A 19,070-nucleotide genomic window follows, 5' to 3' on the forward strand; every position below is an offset into this window, starting at 1 on the left:
TTTTTTTCAATTCTATACATATCTAGTAAATGTTATCACCGTAACTCTCCAAAAAAGAGACTAACTCTTGTGCTTTGAGAGTGACTTACTCTGTTATAGTTATTCATTGTTTATTATAAGAGTTTATATAATTTTAAATACGAGTACATGAGAACAAATAAATACATAGGATATATAAAGAAAAAACATAAAATAATAATACATTTATACTAATTAAAATTTAATGTAGTTTTTACACGTGTTCAGAAATTCTCTTTACTTTGCGTATATTTCATACTTATTTTTTCTTTACTGTAATTTTGTTTATGCCTCTTGCAGTGTTGGACCATCATTAAACAAAATGTATACAGCACTACTTCGCAGCAATTAGAATATAAACAGCAATATATAACATTTTAGAGAAGGGACTATGGAAGTCTAGGCAATTACAGAGCTTTCAACCTGTCATTGGTTGATTTAAGTGGCCACTTTACACACTATGTAACATTAACCATTTTGCCTAGAGGTGAATGTTACATGTTACAAAAAAGTGCATGTTAAATACTGTGTAAAGTGGTCACTTAAAACCGCCAATGAGAGATCATAAGCCTTGCAAATGCCTAGACTTCCATATTCCTTTCTCTAAAATGTTCTCTTAGACCAAATATGATGTATTATATAAAAACGAATAAACGCTGCCTACCTCAAAACAGGTATTTATTTACTATACTAGTGAAAATAGATAGTATCTAATATGTCTGCTTATAATTTAATTAAAATTTAATTTCACATAATTGTACTACACCTTATTTTAGTTAATTGTACCCTTTTCACTGTTTTGCAAACATAACATATTGTATTATTTATTATTACTAAACGCTAATTTTCGGCACTGAACTGAACTAAAAGCCTTTTTTTTTGTACCCGACTTTTTTTTAGTATTAATGGACATTTCCGTGTTTATTTCTACACCCCTAAATTTTATTGTATGGTATTTTTGATATAAATTACACGTATAAAAATAAAAGTTTTTGAGATTCGCAAATTTAAAATGAAATATTTTCTCAGAAAACACGAAACGTAGTGTAGTAGTCAAGACGTTTGCGTACCACGTAAGAGGTCTCGGGTTCGATTCCCGACATGGTTGACATGAAATATTTATTTAAGAAGGTGTTTTTAAACTAGAATATTTCATAGTCCCTGGACTTGATACCTGAAGCATAAGACCGTTCATCCTACCTTTATGTAACAACATGATTAAGGTACACTCTATTAGTGTACCAATGCAGTGCCCTATGCACCATTAGGTGCGGAAAGGGAAGTTAACAATCGTGAATAAATCTATCAGTATATTTTCTACAAATATTTCAAAAAATCTATTTTATGTCTTACTTTTTAATTTTGATTTGCATAACAGCATGCTATTTTGGTTCTTAGTACTTCACACTGCTTTAATTTATTGTGTTATATTTAAATTATTTATTACTACTTTTGTATTTATGTAATTTTAGTAAATACCCACTTCTTCGTTAAAATAAAATGAAAATAAATAAGTCAATTAATGAATAATTTTAATAAATTTTCGTCCTCTTTTAGAATATGCCTCCATGATTGAGGGGCGATAACTCCTAATAAACGATTATTTGCAGCTCACAATATTTTTTTGACATCCTAAGTAATGTTTTATGATCCATAATTATTAGGAAAGAATACGTTACAAGCCATCGTTTGCATTTCTTGCGATAGTAAATTTACACGTTTAAAACTTAATTCAGTGCGCCTCTATCGGCCGAAATTATTACTACTGGATTACACGAGCTTGCGCGGCCAAAGAAAAAAACATGAATTTTATTACGTCTTTAACCCCCGAATTTTAGACTGAGGTTAGAAAAATTACACTTACGATGGCTGTTAAATTTTGCAGCTTACCTAAATGCAATGAAGTCTTTCAAAACTTCTTTATAAGTGCTATTATTCTTTAAAACAAAACTGTTTGACTTAAGACCTTGCAAGGGAGGTAGCATTATACGCATCGGTTTTATGTGATAAAGATATAACGAATATGGTTTGCTTTAATAAAGAAGTTAGATTAGAATAATACTTGGTAAGTCCTGTTCAATGGCTTGAAAGCGAATTTCTTGTAAAATAAATAATATTACAAATTGATATTTTAATCCTTAGTATCAGCGTATCAGTATAAATCCTTTAGTGGGTTTTGAAAAACAAAGATTCGCTAAACAAAAATAAAATTAACATGAGTTATAATATAATATGAGAGAATAAAATGTTTTTACTCATATGCAGACAATGACAGTTTAATTATAAGTTATTCTTCAGTACCTATTTGAAATGTAAAAATAATGTTTGAGTTATTATAAAAACTTTACTAGTGAATTGACAGTGTTAAGAGTAAATATATATAAAGAATTATAAAAGTATTTTATTTTACTTTATTTGGGAAATCAACAGTTCTACATATATATTTATAGTAAACAGACAGATGTAGTGTATAAACTCAGAACTAATAACTGATTTCCACAAAGTACACAAAGTTAGTTAAGAAAATATATTACATATTAAATAAATACATATAAGTTTATACATATAAAAATGTCATTTTCATGTACTCGTAAATATACTTATAATATTTTTCAATAATTAAAGATTTTTTATATTTTTTTAAAGAACAGTAAGTTATTGTAAATTGGGTGGAATTGAGACAAGGATGCTTGAAGAGAGGATAAGGAGGGGAAGGGAGATATACATATTTATTATTATAATGTCTACTTAGTTACATAATGCATTTTTAGTGTAAATTTTAAACCTGACTGAGTGATGTTTGTATAATCTATATTGTTAAATTTTGTATTGTACACTAAAAAAGTGCTACGAAAAAAAGCATTTTGAACATACGATGTTTTACGTATGATTGACATCGTTTCGTGAATATTAAAGTGATATACAAATCGATGAAAGAATTATTCTAAAAAGGCAATTAATGCTTTACATAGTAAACTCTAAGTACTCGGTGAGGAATACTTGAAAATAATTTCGTTTTCATAATTATTCACTAGGCAATAGTGTTTTATTTCAAGGCAAGTTACCTTAGTCGCAAGTAAGAAAAGATATATCGGCACGCTTACGAATAATACAATTTTATAAATCACTTTTTCGGCAACTGGGTTACTACACGAAATAGCTGTGCGGATAAATCATACGCTTCCTAGCGTCTAGGGTTGGGGTTCGAGTCCTCGCGGTTCTAGTTTTTTGCAATTACGTTTTTTTAAATGAATTATTTTGTTAATCTAATGTTTGTTTTAAATTAGAAAATATTTTAACTAAAACTATTATCCGCTAGTATCATTTGTTATGAATTATGTATCAAATATAAAATAAAGGTTTTTTTTAATGTGCCATACTACCGCTATGCACATATTATCAGAATTTTTGCAGCTTACCAATCTAAAAACTCATAACTCGCCACTGCCGTGATCTGGTCTTCCCTATATGTGGGTAGGATGAATTATATTGAATCGGCCCAACATCGTCTGCTAAAACTTTTTTTAAACGTTTTTTACTGAAATCGATATATATTTCCTCAGTTTAAACAAATTTAAAGAAAATGCTAGAACTCTAATTGAAAATAATAATTATAATTTAATCTAACTGTACGTACCTACCGTATATATATATTTTTTACACTTTAATATTTGAATTATTTTCTCTTGTTTGAAAAAAGAAAGGAGGGAGGGCTGAACTGGGATTACTCCATATGGATCTGCCGGCGAAAGGGTCCGAGTAAACAAAAAACTGTTTCTTTTATTTTTATTATTAATTCATTATTATTGTAATGTTTGATTTATTTTTTACGAGTGGAATGATGTGGAGTGGCTTTTTAAAGGTACGCCTTTTTTCTTCTTTTTTTGACAGTGTTTTAAGTAATGTATAAAATTTTGGTTTATTTGTAAATATATTTTTTTTGTTATAATGGCTGTTGTTTTCTTTTAATAAATAAAAAAATTAATAAAAGTAGCATGGATGATTGGTTTCGAGAGGGGAGACTACGCTTACGGAAAAATGTAGGCAATATTAAAAATCTTAAGTTTACAAAAACGTAGAAATAACGTTGACTCAATATTCGTGTTTAATTTATAAAATAGCTTGATTGATGTTCTATCGTTACGTAAGTGGCGTTCAATGTTTCGATCTACCGGTGGCGAAATAATCATGTGCTGTTCTTGTGCTTGATCAGCAAAGCACAAACTATGGCTTGCATGCACGAATGTCCCGATTGTGTCGCATTGTGAACTCGAGACGGGATTTGCAATTTTTGGTGAAAGTCTTTCTGGATTTAAAAAATCACTTTCATTTACCAGATCTTGCCTCGAGGTACTAATGATTACTTTTTTTTCTTAGCTTTAATTTTTTTACCCGTCAGATTTCCATCGATTGACGTCCCTTTAAAAATAAACAACTAAAGTAAGCCTTCGTTTTGTCAGTTTTGTTTTACGTGACTCCATTTTGACAAATTAAAAACGCTGATCAAAGTGCTTTAACAGTGAAAAGTTTAGATTAAATTTTAATACAGTTTTCCACAGAAGCGAGACTCAATTTCCTGCGATGGGAAAAGTAGATGTGATGCACTTTTTGCAAAAAAAAATTAATTAGCTGCCGGCAGAAAAACTGATTACAAATCTGAGTAAAAAAAAATGTAAAACCTTTAGGTACCTGTAAAGATTAATTTGCAATGTGGAAATTAACAACTAATATAATGATGAGTTCACAGTTTACGAAGAAAAAAGGCCATTTATTAAAAAAAAAAGTATTTGCACCACAATAGCCATTGAGGCTCAATTACAGTGATGAATTATAGCACAGTTCACCTAGGCTTGAGAAAAATCACATTTGACTTTTGTGTCCTCACCGGGAATCCAACCCAGAACCTTTCGCGTGTGATTGAACTGTCTTTACCTCAACACCACGGAGGCCACCACATTGTATATTATCTAACATAATTATCATTTAAATTCATCTATCTACTTGGATTAAATGTTATTTTAGAATTTTACTCGTAAGCATTTACATGATTACTTTATAAAAATTAAAACTAACATTTTTTCTATGAATAGTTATGAAAAAATAAAATGATTGATGGAAACATTAGATTTTCAATATTTTAATTACTTGTGGAACAAAACATTATTTTTATTACTTTTAGAGGTTGTCGATGAATCTTCCTGGTGATATTTCACTTTTATAATTGCCTAACATTTAAGGTTCTGTCTAACAAACTATGTATTTACGACAGAAATTGTGTATGTAAGACATACGTATATTTGTTTATAAGACATAAATTATGAATAAAAGAAATCAATTATGTTTGTATGTAAGACAAAAATAATGTATATAAAGTATAAATGATATATATTGTACATGTGTATTTGTTTAAAAGACAAATAATGAATGTAAGAAATAAATTATTAATGTAAGGAATAAATCAGTATGTAAGGCATAAATTATTTATGCATATATAAAATACATAAATTATATTATTTAAAAGACATAAATTTGATATATGAAAGACATAAATTGTATATGAATTACATAAATTATATATGTTAGACATTAATTATGTATGTAAGACATAAATTATATATGTAGAACACAATCTTTGTACAGAATCATACATTCTCAATGAAAGACATATATTATGTATAAAAGACATAAAAGATGTACGTAAGGCATATTTTATGTATGTTAGACATAAATTATGTATGTAAGACATAAAAGATAGCTATATGAAAGAGATAAATTATGTATGTTCGACGTATGTATATTCAAGGTAAAAGGAAATATTTGAGTTCTCATTATTAACTTGAATGTAAAAGGCAATTATGCCGTGTATGTTAATAAAAAAAAAATTTAAAAAAAATTAAAATTTTTAGACCATTTCATTAAAGTCATAAATAACTTGTGTTTGAACCTCGGACCTTTGATCCGTTAGTCCACAATACTACAACGGGACCATAACCCAGTTCGTTTTATATTTGTTTATAAATACATAAATTATGGATTTAATAAATTAATTATCTATGTAATACATAAATCAGAATGTTAGTCATAAATTATATATGTACATAAGACATGAATTATGTAATTAAGACAAATTGTTCAAAAAACGACAGTTAAGACACAATTATTTATGATATATTTCATGTCCCGACTTGCTAGATAAACCCGTGTAAAGTTGAGACTATGTAAACAATCATATTTGTTCATTGTCAATTTTTACATCTCCATAATCACAGTAAATACAATTTCTCTTACCTTTTTTTCACGACTGCAACAATGACTGTCAACTGCGTACATTTCAAGTTCCTGAGGTTTCTGAAACAAACACAAAACTTTTGTACATTCAACATAATATTTAATCATAATCATCATATCCTTATCTGCGCCCGATGGTGCAGAAGGGACTGCATCGGTAGAATGTTACACAGTGTGTAAAGTGGCCACTTAAACTAGCCAATGACAGGTCATAAGCCCTGTAAATGCCTAGACTTCTATATTCCCTTCTCAAAAATTTCTTACCTCTTTGTTGAAATAAATTTAAATATGAATAACTCCCTAGGGAGGAAATCCAGCCAGTCTGCAAGCGTTTGGACATACTCAAACATTGTTGGCTAGTTTACCGTTCACTGAGAACGGGCTGGGCGCACTTCATGGATATTTTTTTGTAGGAAGATATAAACGGTGGTGGTGATTTATAATAAATATTTTTGAAAAATTTATTTTCGCATAAACATATTTCCTTCTCCGTTGCAATAATTTTTAATTTTTAAAACTCCTGGGAAGTCAAATCTAGCCATGTCTACAAACATTAAGACAAACTCAAAAATTTTAGAACCATATTGTTTTTTCATTTTTTCTTGTAAAAAAATAATTTTACACGTGTATTTTTTATTAGACTTTTATTAACATGTTTACAATGAAAATAATTTAATAAAGATTTTTCCATGAATTTCGCACTGTAATTCACTAATTGGTATTCAGGTTGTTTCGTTGCAAAATATATATTTTTTCAATGTTTCGTATTCTTTTAAACTTATTGGTAAAAATGTACATTTTCAAAGGCTTCCAATCGAATTTGATAAATAATGAATACCGGCTTTATATCTCAGTAACAAAACAATTTTAGAAGCTTTTTGCCCAAAAAATACCCCACGATAAACATTATCAAAAATTCACAAAGCTCCAGAGAGAGAATATTTACAACGAGTTTTCGGGCAAACCGCAGGTAAAATTTTATGGATATTTCATATTAATTTTACCAAAGCGACGCGACGCGGCGCTTATTGTTTGAAATAATATTTATTGATTTAAGAACAATGAAACATATTACATTATTAAAATGCAAACAATTTTAATGGAGTTTGGGTATAAGAAAAGTATGCAATAACATTCAAAATGTTTTGTCTAAAAATATTATTTTACTCGTCTGCATTATAAATTGTTGTTGATCAGAGAGCGCTGTTTCCATCACTGTTAGGCCGTTTTAGCGCCACAGTAACAATCCACCCTGCCCGATAAAATAATATTATTAACATAATAACATACATAGGTGTGGATTACCATTTATTCTTTTGCTTTTTATATTATATGATTTATATTTATTTAATGGCAGGTAAACACACTAACCAGTACACCCAGAGACCGACGTGTCTCCACTCGATTTGTATTTGCATTTTTTTTACTTGAGAGTAGAATAAACGAAAAAAGTAAAATAAATATTAACAAAAATTATTTAATTATCTATTTTTTCTACCGACCGGTTTTAAAGTTACACAAGCTTCTGTATCAAGATATAATTAATATAAGATATAATTAATATAATTAAGATATAATAAATATGGAGCTAATAAGTCAAGTTTTTTTGTCATGTTGTTGTTCTAAAGATGGAAAGTGTGAAGTGAGATGGGTACGATCTTTAAAACAAGACAGGAGCGGACTAAAGGAAATATTGTTAATATGGCTGTTTTTTTAAAATTTTATTTAAAGGCATATTTGCGTTCTTATGATTTATTCAAATATTTATACAAATAAAACACCTAACTCACGCGTTGACGCTAGCCTACTGCCTCTCCTTAGTAAAAACGTTTTTTATATGACGGTTAATGTTGACTGTTAAAATATTTGAACATTTAATTGAATTAATTGTAATTTTTAAGCTTCAAATGGTAATTTTTCGTAACCGACTCTCAATTTGCATACGATTTGATGTATTGGATGTTAGCAATTTCGTATTAAGCATTTTTTAGTTTTAAATGGTTCAGAATATATTTGGATAATAAAAAAAATATATTGATTGAACTTGAATTTAGTTCGTATCGTTTCATGATAAATTAATCTAAAATAAAATCTTTTTAATTATTCGCGTAACACAATTAAATTTATTCTATCAAAAGAACACAACTCAGATTTGGGTAGGTAGGAATAAACTGCCTTCAGGCAATATGCCCGCCCTTATAAGTATATAAACTGTTTATGTATAAAAAGTGTTGAATAAATAAATAAATTAACCTTAATGTACCTCACTAGTGAGAAGTTTTAGAACCAACGTTGGATTCTATTCCCCTCTGCCAAGAATCATCAGAACAGTTAAAATCTCACAAAACAGTACTGTCGAAGTGTTCCTACAGCAAGGGCAAGCATTTAAAAACAAGCGGTGGTCAATCCTGAATTGAGATGACTCACTTGCCATGTCTGCCTAGATCATATCATGACTATATTTAAATAGATTCTATGATTTTTTAGGTTAGGTTTATTCAATGTATTATAGTCCAAAAAATAATTAATTTTCATGCCCTGACTTGCTAGCTAGCTCAGTGTTAAGCCGTTTGTTATTATTTCTGGGGTGCGGAATAAAAGTGAATGAGAATGTTTGTCTAAAATAGGGTAACACATTTGTTCCATAGTTTATACGTTTGCTAAAAAATGTTTTTTTGAACAAATCATAATATACTCGTATTTAAACAGGCAAAACGAAAATTGTGAAAAGGGCTGTTTCGTTTATTCTCCGATTACTGACCTAATGTACTGATATTTATGTATACATTGGATGCTGCAAAAACCACCCACCCATCTTGTGTACTCATTAAGCTTTCTGCACTTGACCAATATTTGGTAAGAATTAGTATTTTACCCGCAGCCGTAAGTGAAACAGCGTACAATATATTTAACTCCAATCTTAATTCATCATTTTGCACAGAAAAAGTAACTCTAAATGCTCCCACTAGGCGATTACGGATGCATAATACATTTTCACTACCAGTATTCAATAGCAATATTGCGCACAGTAACTCCTTATCTAGAATTATAAGGTTATATGGATAATGGTATAGAACAGGATTTTGATATTGATGTATTTAGTGATGATTTATACAAATATAAAAATTCTTCGACTAAAAAAATTAATCAGACCTTTAGTATTATGTATCTTGCATTTGTTTTGACTTGTTCGATGCCCTTATTAATTTAATATAATTATATATAAAAATATAATATAATGATAGTTTCTTTATTTTTTTATTTTTTTGTAACTATTATTACTATTACAATATTTGAGTTTGTCCTAATGTTCGTAGACAAAATACTGGATTTCACCCCCTCGGGAGTCATTAAGATTATCAAATTACAACAGGGATGGAGAATACTTTAAATAAGGGAAATGGAAGTCTAGGCATTTACAAATTGTTTTCAGGCAGCGCCTAGTATGTGAAATAATTCAGTCAGATGAATCTCTTCACAACAATAAAGGTTTCAGCTCTTTAACTTCACTAAAATCAACAAATGGAAGAATTGAAGAAATATGGATGTTCAAACATAGGCAAAATGGTGAATGTTACACGGTGTGTAAAGTGGCCACTTGAACCAGCCAATGACAGGTCATAAGCCCTGTAAATGCCTAGACTTCCATATTCCCTTTTTTAAGGTATTCCCCAACCCTGTTGTAATTTGTTAATATTTTTACTATATTTATTTTTATACATAAAAAACATCATTTTTACCAGACAGTTCATAAATTATCCGAATTTGAATAAAATTTTATAAAATTAAATAAATTGCATTAATTATGTGTATTCTGAATGAAATTTTAATTTATTTAACATTTTTTTGTTTGTTTTATTGGTGGTCACAAATAATTGGTGAAAGATGTTTAGTGTTATTATTGTTTATTTTATGAATTGCATATATATTGTGATATCCTTACTGTTTTTGAATGAATTCACCGTAAACTGGCAAAGACGGTCAGTCTTTTTTACTCTACCACGCATTTTGCAAGGCAATGTTGATGCGGCATGACGCGACAACGCTAATTTCTAGAACACAATTTGAACCTCGAGATGTATGAAGCATCGTCTCTGTTTAATTATACCTCAGTGGACGAATGCAGTTTTATCCACACCTATACAGCAATAAATTAAACAACTTTTTAAAAAAAATGCGTTTTTACGATTCATCCATAAATTTAAATTTTAGGGCCGTTTTCTTTTACGGATAAATAATGTTAGAAAATGTGAAACAAGTTGTAGTATAGCGCGATCCGAACCCTAGACCTCCTGATCCGGAGTCCGCGATACTACTCACGGAACCACAACCTGCCTAATATTATGTATGACATACAAATATTAGCAAATTTGATTTTTTTATTTATAAATCAACTTATATATACAAGAACAGGAAAATATATTTTTACACCAGTACATCTCTTAAAGCAATGGGATATTTAAAAACATTTTTAACATAATTTAACTGCACATTCCTTTTAGTTAATATTAAATTCAAACATATTTGAAACCAACATTCACTTTACTTTAATTGTTGAATGTTCCAAAGTAAACTTCAATTCACGTCCAGACCAGGGTTCCTCAATTCTGAAGTGTAAAATTTATAAAAACATATTTTGAAAAATTAATACGATGCAAAGAATTAATGAAATTGAAAAATTTTAGTGTTTCTTTAAAAATGTTATTACGATACTGACTGTTAGCCTAAGCAAAGTAGTTTTTAAAAAACGTATGTTATTATTTCATTTAAATTATTTATTGACAATTCTTAATGGAATTCCATTGTAATGATGTAATAACTTACATTTACATATAAGTTATTAATTTAAAAAATACTTAAAAATACTCAGACAGTCTGAAGATGCCCATTAAAGGGTGAAAGCGCTAATTGGTCAAAATGAATAAGTGGAAGTGTACCAAGATTTTTTTAAATTAATAACTTAAATGTAAATATAAGTTATTACATCAGTATATTATTATATTGCTTTATATATTTATACCATTGTAAAAACACATTTCTGTTAACTAGTGTAACTCTTTGAGAAAAAACAGAGTAAACGTGTATTTTGACAAGATTACTGTTTACCTGAGACGCCATGATTTCATTCATACGACAAGTATCTCAATGATCAGGAGATGGATGAGACAGTAAATTGTACTGCGAAACTTCTCTAAAATAAACGAATAAATTAATAAAAATAGTTGAAAATTGAACGCAGTTCAAACACGTTTAAATACACGTGTAATCATTCACAAATTAGTTTGCCAATTAGAAACTTCCGATAATCCACATATTTTGTAGAACAACTATATAAGTAAGAGTGACATTACCTGATAAAATGAACTACTGTCCCAGGTAAAAGTAAAAACGTGAATTTAAAAACTTAAAATAATGCAAAAATCTGGGTGTCCTCAAATTTTACAAGAAATTAAAAGTTAGTAGGAAAGAAAGTTCCGGTTGTAGTTTTGCGTATGCGTGTTACTAATTCTGATCTGTTTTTTTTATTTTTTTTTTTATTTATTTGGATAACCAACAGCTATAATGATATCATATTTATATAACAAAACAAATAACAAATAAGCCAATTACAGGTTTTCACAAGTAGCATCACAGTAAGTTAAAAAAGATTCTCGAACATAAAATGAATAGTAATTAAATGTAAATTTAAAAGAAAAGAAAAAAATACTACGAGTTATTTTGAAAGCAAACGCCGCACGTTATTAAGATTATTTTCAAATAAATCTATATTAAATGATTTATTTAGTACATTAAAATAATTAAAAGTTCGCCATAAATATGAATTTTGCCTATAATTAGATGAAACAAGAGGTATGTGAAGAAGAGGGTTATTTCTTAAAACTTTGGAAGGAACATTGATAGAAAGTTTGCAAAGTAGTTCAGGACAGTCAATTTAACCAGAGGCAATTTTAAGTAAATAAATTATATGCGCTATTTCACGACGTTTTTGCAGAGGCAGTAGGTGATGTTTTTTACATATGTGAATATACTGGTCAGATTTAAACTCAAGTTTCAACCGGAAACACATGAACTTTACGAATTTTTTTTGAATATTTTCAATGCGTGATATCTGCACATTGTACATAGGATTTCATATTTGTGATGCATATTCTAAGTTGCTTCGCACTAATGTACAGTAAAGGATTTTAAGTGTCTTTGCCATAGTGAACGACGTAGAGCTACGCATAACAAAGCCAAGCGCACGCGATGACTTTTTTATGATGCTGTTAACATGGGCGTCAAAAAGTAATTTACTATCATGGAAGACACCTAGATCCTTTACACATAATGAGCGTTGGAGGTTTTGACCCTTAAGCACATAGTTAGTACGTAAAAATTTTACTTTGCGACTAAATGTAATAACTGAACACTTAGAAGGATTAAGGTCCAAGCAGTTGGAGTTGCAGTAATCCTCTAGACGGTCGAGATCTGACTGCAGATCAAAGACGTCAGCTGGGGTCTTGATTGTTGCAAAAATTTTCATGTCGTCAGCAAAACAAAGCAAACGCGAAGAGGTAAAGCATTTATCAATATCGTTAACAAAAATTATGAAGAGCAAAGGTCCCAGAAGAGACCCTTGAGGCACCCCGCTGGGGACCCGTACCCAACTGGAAATAAAATTATTAACCACTACCGCTTGCGACCTGTTGTCTATATAAGATGAAAATCATCTGAAGAGGTCACCTCTAATACCGATTTTAGTTAATTTTTTTAATAGTAATTTGTAAAAGATTTTATGCTGTTTTGAGTTGGCTGAGTGTTATGTACGCTTCGAGGTGCTTGTTTGAAATGCCGAATAAAATAGAAAATCTTGCCGCTTGTAAGATTAGGCCTATTATTAATTCCCTTACTGCGAAAAATAAATAAATAAAACAGAAAAAAATGACACGTGGTCTACGGGACGAAAATGTTTTTAGATTTCTGGTTTAGACGGTTATTTTATAAAAGTAGATAAATACACTAACGATTTAATTTCTAGTGTACTAAAACGCAGATTAAATAACGCTGGTTCGAAATATATAAACTATTGCACATTGAGTATCTCTGAGTTTGACTCGTAAACCTTCAGTACAAACAACATGGTATCTACTACACCGCTACTTGTTTCCTGCTAACTCAGTCCGCATAGCAACTTTGGCTTTTGAATTCACGATAGGTACTTGAAATTGAAAGGCATTCGTTTTTCATGAAACTTTTTATAAAAATAAATACAAAAGAAACCAACCAACTGTTCCCGCTTTACCAAACACAGATCACAATAGCCTAACTAAAATAAAATAAAATAAAATTCTCTATAAATCAACAACTTTAACAAAAAAAATAAAAATATTATGTTATTTTTCATTACTATTGCCATATTTATTTTTTAATTAATCGCAACAGAGAGAAAAAAAATATTGAGAAGGGAATATGGAAGTCTAGGCATTTACAGGGCTTATGACCTGTTATTGGCTGGTTTAAGTGGGCACTTTACACACTGTGTATTAAAAAAAAACATACTTAATAACAAGGAATCTATATAAACCAATTAATGTAAAATGAAAACAGAGTGTTCTCTGTTTATGAAAGTCTCCATCTAACATGGCACAACCTGTTCTAAGATGGAGATTTTCTGTCTTTAGAGCGTAAGTAGTCCTATACTAATAAAACAATAACATAAAAAAGAAAAATTAAAACTACTTAATTATAAATGCCTAGCTAATCAAATGTAAGAAATTAAGATTCATCATTATTATTTAGAACCGGTAGATGAAATAAATCGAATAAAGAAGTAACTTGCGCTGTGTGAGCCGCGGTCAAGTGGCTAAAGAGCCGAATGTGGCTCGCGAGTCGCAGTTTGCCGACCTCTTCTTTAAGGTACAGATTAGTTGGATACGAAAAAATGGAAAAAAAAGCATAACATAATTGTGATTTAATTGGAATATTTTAAGTTCGTAATTTGTACATAAAAACCAGTTCTTTAAATTATATCTATTTCTTTATCATCACCCTGTCCACACCCAGTAGTGCATAGGGCAATGCACCGGTACTCCAATCGAAGCATATCTGGATCAATATTATTCATGATCATAATTTCCTTTCTGGACCGAATGGTGCCTAGGAAACTGCGTTAGTACGCCGATTGCAGCGTATCTTGATTGTTTCAGATACATTTAGATAAGATGATCGGTTTTACGCTTCAGGTGCCAGTCCAGGGACTATAAAATATTCTGGTAGAAAAATATCATTTTAAATAAATATTTCATGCGAACCGTGTCGGGCATCGAACCCGAGACCTCTTGCATGGTAGGCAAACGCGCCGACCATTACACCACGAAGCCGACAATATCATTACATGGAAGAAAAATTGATCAGGCTTGAGGTTCCAATGCATGGACAATGAAATATTGCAGTGTAGAACCATCATATGACTGATCAAAAGCAGAACATAAGACTGATCATCTTACCTTCATATAGCAAAAATGATCAAGATACGCTGCAATTGATGTATCAATGCAGTGACCTATACACCATTAGGTGCGGAAAAGGAATGATGATGATGATATAGTTTGATGATAATAAGATTTAAGTTAGTATTAGGACATTCAAATAAAAATTTTAGAAAAAAGTTTTTATTTTATATTTAAATTTATTTGATGCAATTAAGGAGGTTCTCTGGTTTGATGGGTTCAAAAAAATCGTTTTTTTTTTTGTATAAACTGTTTCCTTAATATATCTTGAATATTTTGGAAAAGTGAATTTTTGAAATTAGAAGCCATTATAACGATAGAGCAGTTAGAAGAAACAGGTATTTGGAGCGCTGGTATGAGTTGTAACTGTACTTGAAACTTTAAACGTGTTTTTTTCAATACTATGTTTTTCAAACTTTTCTCCAACATATCTTGAGAATGGCTTGGCCGATTCACTTCATTTGTAGGGTTGACTCAACACAAAAAATTTGACAAAAAATACACGAAATTAGTTTTTTTTGTTGCGAAGTCTGTCAAAAATCAAATTAAAACACCGCCAATTTTTTTAGTTTCAAATAAGCCAATCAGCTGATTTTGTGAAGGGAGTGAGCGTCCATTTTTTGGAGGGAGGTATCTTCAGAGCGCTATAACTATGGTTTTAATATATATTTTTAACTAAAAAATTATATGTATACTCTTGAAACATTTATAAATAAATAATAAAAATTCCAAAGTTCTATCTTTTTATTGGTTCTCACAAAAAATCCCAAAAAATACCTTAAAATCCGACCGTCAAAGCAGAGAACCCTCTTACATAAAAAAATAAAAATTGAATATGTTTTTATAAGACGATTTTAATATCAAGCTTGATGAAACGAAAATAAAAATCAATTAACCGAGATAATCAATATACAGCGAATGGATGGCGAAAGAACGGCTTACTGGATTTACGATGTTAATGTTGATGGATGCATAAAACGAAGAAGATCGAGAAAGACATGGAATGACCAAATCCAACAAATACTTAAGATTGACATGTCAAAAGTCGGAATACTCGGCGTGCGTGCATGAGAAGATGTACGAATGTAGAGGAAGCGAGATCTGTATGCAAAGATAGAGCGATGTGGCGCTTTATACTCTCTGCCTACCCTTACGGAGAAACGGCGTGATGGTTATTACGGCGTATGTTTATTCCGTATATTGTATTGTGTGTACTATTTTAAGACCAAATAAAATAAAAATAAAATATATATATACGAGTACCTACCTATCAATTTTTTTTCCCTCTCTGTTGCAACAAATTTGGAGTTAAATTTTCAAAAATAAACAACAACCAAATAAAATAAACAATGTAATAAACAATACAGTATTGCACCCTCTTCAAGAATTCAAAAAGAGTAAAGGCAAGTTCACTTAATTTTTAAAAAAAATCTCCGTCACTGTTAGATACTATACGAGTATCATTAATATAATATTTCTCTAACTGTATCCAAAAATGATAAATATTTTCTTTTTAACTGGATTACGAAATATTTTTTTTATCTATTGTTGAAAAAGAAATAATATTGTCTTCATATCAATTAATTTTAATGAGGTATCCTTTGACGTCAGAAGAAATTCGATGTTTGACAAACCACCAAATGATTTTTAAGAATTTTATGTTTGGAGACATATTGAAATAAAAATACACGATTTTATAATAAGCGTAGAAAATTCAAACGTAATTTTCTTAGAAAAACAAATTGAAGATAATTTACCGGCAGAAATACCCAAAAATATATGAACAAGAAATGCTAATATTAATTTGTTTGAGCCCAAGGGACAGACATTTTTCTCTTATAAAGAGGTCTCTCTTATATCCACGCTTTCTTTTACAGAGGCACACAAACATAACCAGGCTTCATATGTTCAAGAGGTACAAAAAAAACTAAAGTAAATGACAAACATATGTATGTATTATGTATTAGGTAAAGAGTCTACGTAATACGTTACTACGAATGCAAAAATGGAAAGATGTTGTTTTTTTGTGTATATAAAAAGTTTGTTTTTGAATGTCTAGAAACAACATTCGTTTTTTGTGGATTTCAATCAGATTCTTTTCTTAAATTCTTTATATTTTCTACCCATAGATTTCGTTTTCGATTTCGTTTCGTTTACGTTTCGGTTACGTTTTTAAAAAACGTATTCCTTTATAAGAACACCCCTTTGCTGGTAAAAAAACTGGAGTTTGATGTTTGCAAAAAGAATGCCATATTTGAAAAATTATTTATTTTATGTATTGGAATACAACCATAAACAAGTACCTAGGTACCTACTTAAATTAAATATTTTAATTTTATAAATTTTTAGTTATGGAATTTATGTATTTAGTTATGGAATAAAAACAAATAAATAATTAAAATTTATTTTAAATAATTTCCACCGTTTGTATTTTTATCCTAATATAAATATAAATTTTAATAAAACGCGCTCAACGCCTGCGGTAAGCCAAAAAACTAGCCGATTATTCCAGCTTATTTTTTCATACTAATAAGTATACTTTATTTTGAATGTATTAACCCCAGTGCGGGGTTTTTCTCCTAGATTAAACTTGCAGATAACACAAATTATTTAAAGATTGCTGATTTAGAAAACAGTATTTCAAATATTGTTTCTTAAAGACTACTTTTCTTTGAGATGGTACTTTTGACATAAGACTATAATAACTTTCATGCGACATATTACAGGACATATAGTGCTCCACGCGGCCGTTTTTAGCACTATTATTTACTAGAACATTCAGCCAGTTGACATTTCAATTGAATACCTAATATCGACTGAATTCATACTGGTATTTTAAATTTATTTTTAATGAATTATATATTAATGTAACGGATAATATATTTATATAATATAATATATTACAAAGTTACATTGTTTGAGTTGATTTTATGTATGAGAGTTGTTGTATCGCACAGAACCAGAGAAAAATATCAATTTATTGTCTATATTACTTACATTATATTATTTACCTTCTATGTACGTACAAATATATGATATTTTTTATGGCTTACCTATAAATAAAATCACCATTCGCCACTGCTATGTACCTGTACTGTTTTAAGATAATTGCCTACATAATTGCGCGTATCAGTAACAGAGGAAAAAATATATTTAAAAACACAAACAAAAAATGTATCTGTCAGTTTCATTTATGAATTAGGATTCACTGTTGACAAGACCAGCTTCAAGGCGACCCAAAGCCCTACTAAATATTGTAATTAAGTGCGGCTCTAACATGTTTGGGATTGTTGCAAACACCACTGCGTACACTTATTCTCTGCGTACGGTTACCCCGAATGACTCTACTAAATATAAGAGGCCAAAGCAAATCCACCGGGAGCCCGGTCTGCTAATTCAACTTAAATTTCATACTTAATTCACGTTTATCTTAAATTTAGGGGATTCAAATCTAAGGGCGAAATAGGCTTTGTTGAGATTTCCTTTGGCCTTTCTAAGGCTTTCCTCACTTGCCCTGGGGGGAGAGAAAGTGGTAGAAAGTAGCCTGTGATTCCTCCCTCGTTATCCATTATATATGCCAAAATATTATTATACATTGACTTTTCCAAGCCTTAAACCCGATGCTCCTAACAAAGGTTATATAATACCATCCGTATTTTATTTCAAACAAAACTTAAAATATCATTTTAACAATCCCCACCGCTTCGACTTGTCGCAAGTTTTGTTGACAGAAAAATTGCTGCCACCTGTCATAATATATATTACATTTGTGTGTGCATTCCGATTAAATTAAAAAAATATATTGTAAAATAAAAAATAAAAAACTATGTATTTATGTGTTCCATATCGAATAGAAAATCAAGATAAAGATGCTTCAAACTTTTACACTGTATTTTTTTAAGTAACATTTCTATCATTTTTATTCATAATATGTGTTTTTAAGTACCAACTGTATTTCTAATGCTGTTCTTTCGTCGTAATAATACGCCAACGGCTAATAGACTAGCCCATACGGACAAAAACCATTACATGATTATCAACTACGAAGTTAGCTACAGTTTACAGCAATACAACGCACTGTAGGTACTCAGGTCGAGAATAGCAAAGGCAAACCGAAACCGTTCGTTGCACTCTTGTTGTCAATCTAAAAACCAAACAAAAAATTTGAAACGCTCTTGATCCATGCAATAGATCTAAAAGAGCTTCTATTTAAGCGGAAGCAAATTATTAAGGTTCTTTATATTATTTCTTGATATTGTAATTAATAAGTTTATG

General features: G+C 29.9%; 1 protein-coding gene across 1 annotated transcript in view; it reads right to left on the reverse strand.

The window, feature by feature from the left end:
- The window catches only part of Pde8 (phosphodiesterase 8), a gene marked incomplete at its 5' end in the record, with an annotated part of 219,937 nt that overhangs the window by 161,204 nt on the left and 39,663 nt on the right, over window positions 1–19,070 (reverse strand). The window contains one exon of the mRNA XM_088228743.1: window positions 6,307–6,366. Within this exon, the coding sequence (XP_088084869.1) occupies window positions 6,307–6,366 (60 nt within the window). The remainder of the gene's footprint in view (window positions 1–6,306; window positions 6,367–19,070) is intronic.

This window comes from Micrasema longulum, unplaced genomic scaffold (assembly GCF_059751315.1).
Source record: "Micrasema longulum isolate JH-2025_06_02 unplaced genomic scaffold, ASM5975131v1 h1tg000607l, whole genome shotgun sequence".
NCBI lineage: Eukaryota > Metazoa > Arthropoda > Insecta > Trichoptera > Brachycentridae > Micrasema > Micrasema longulum.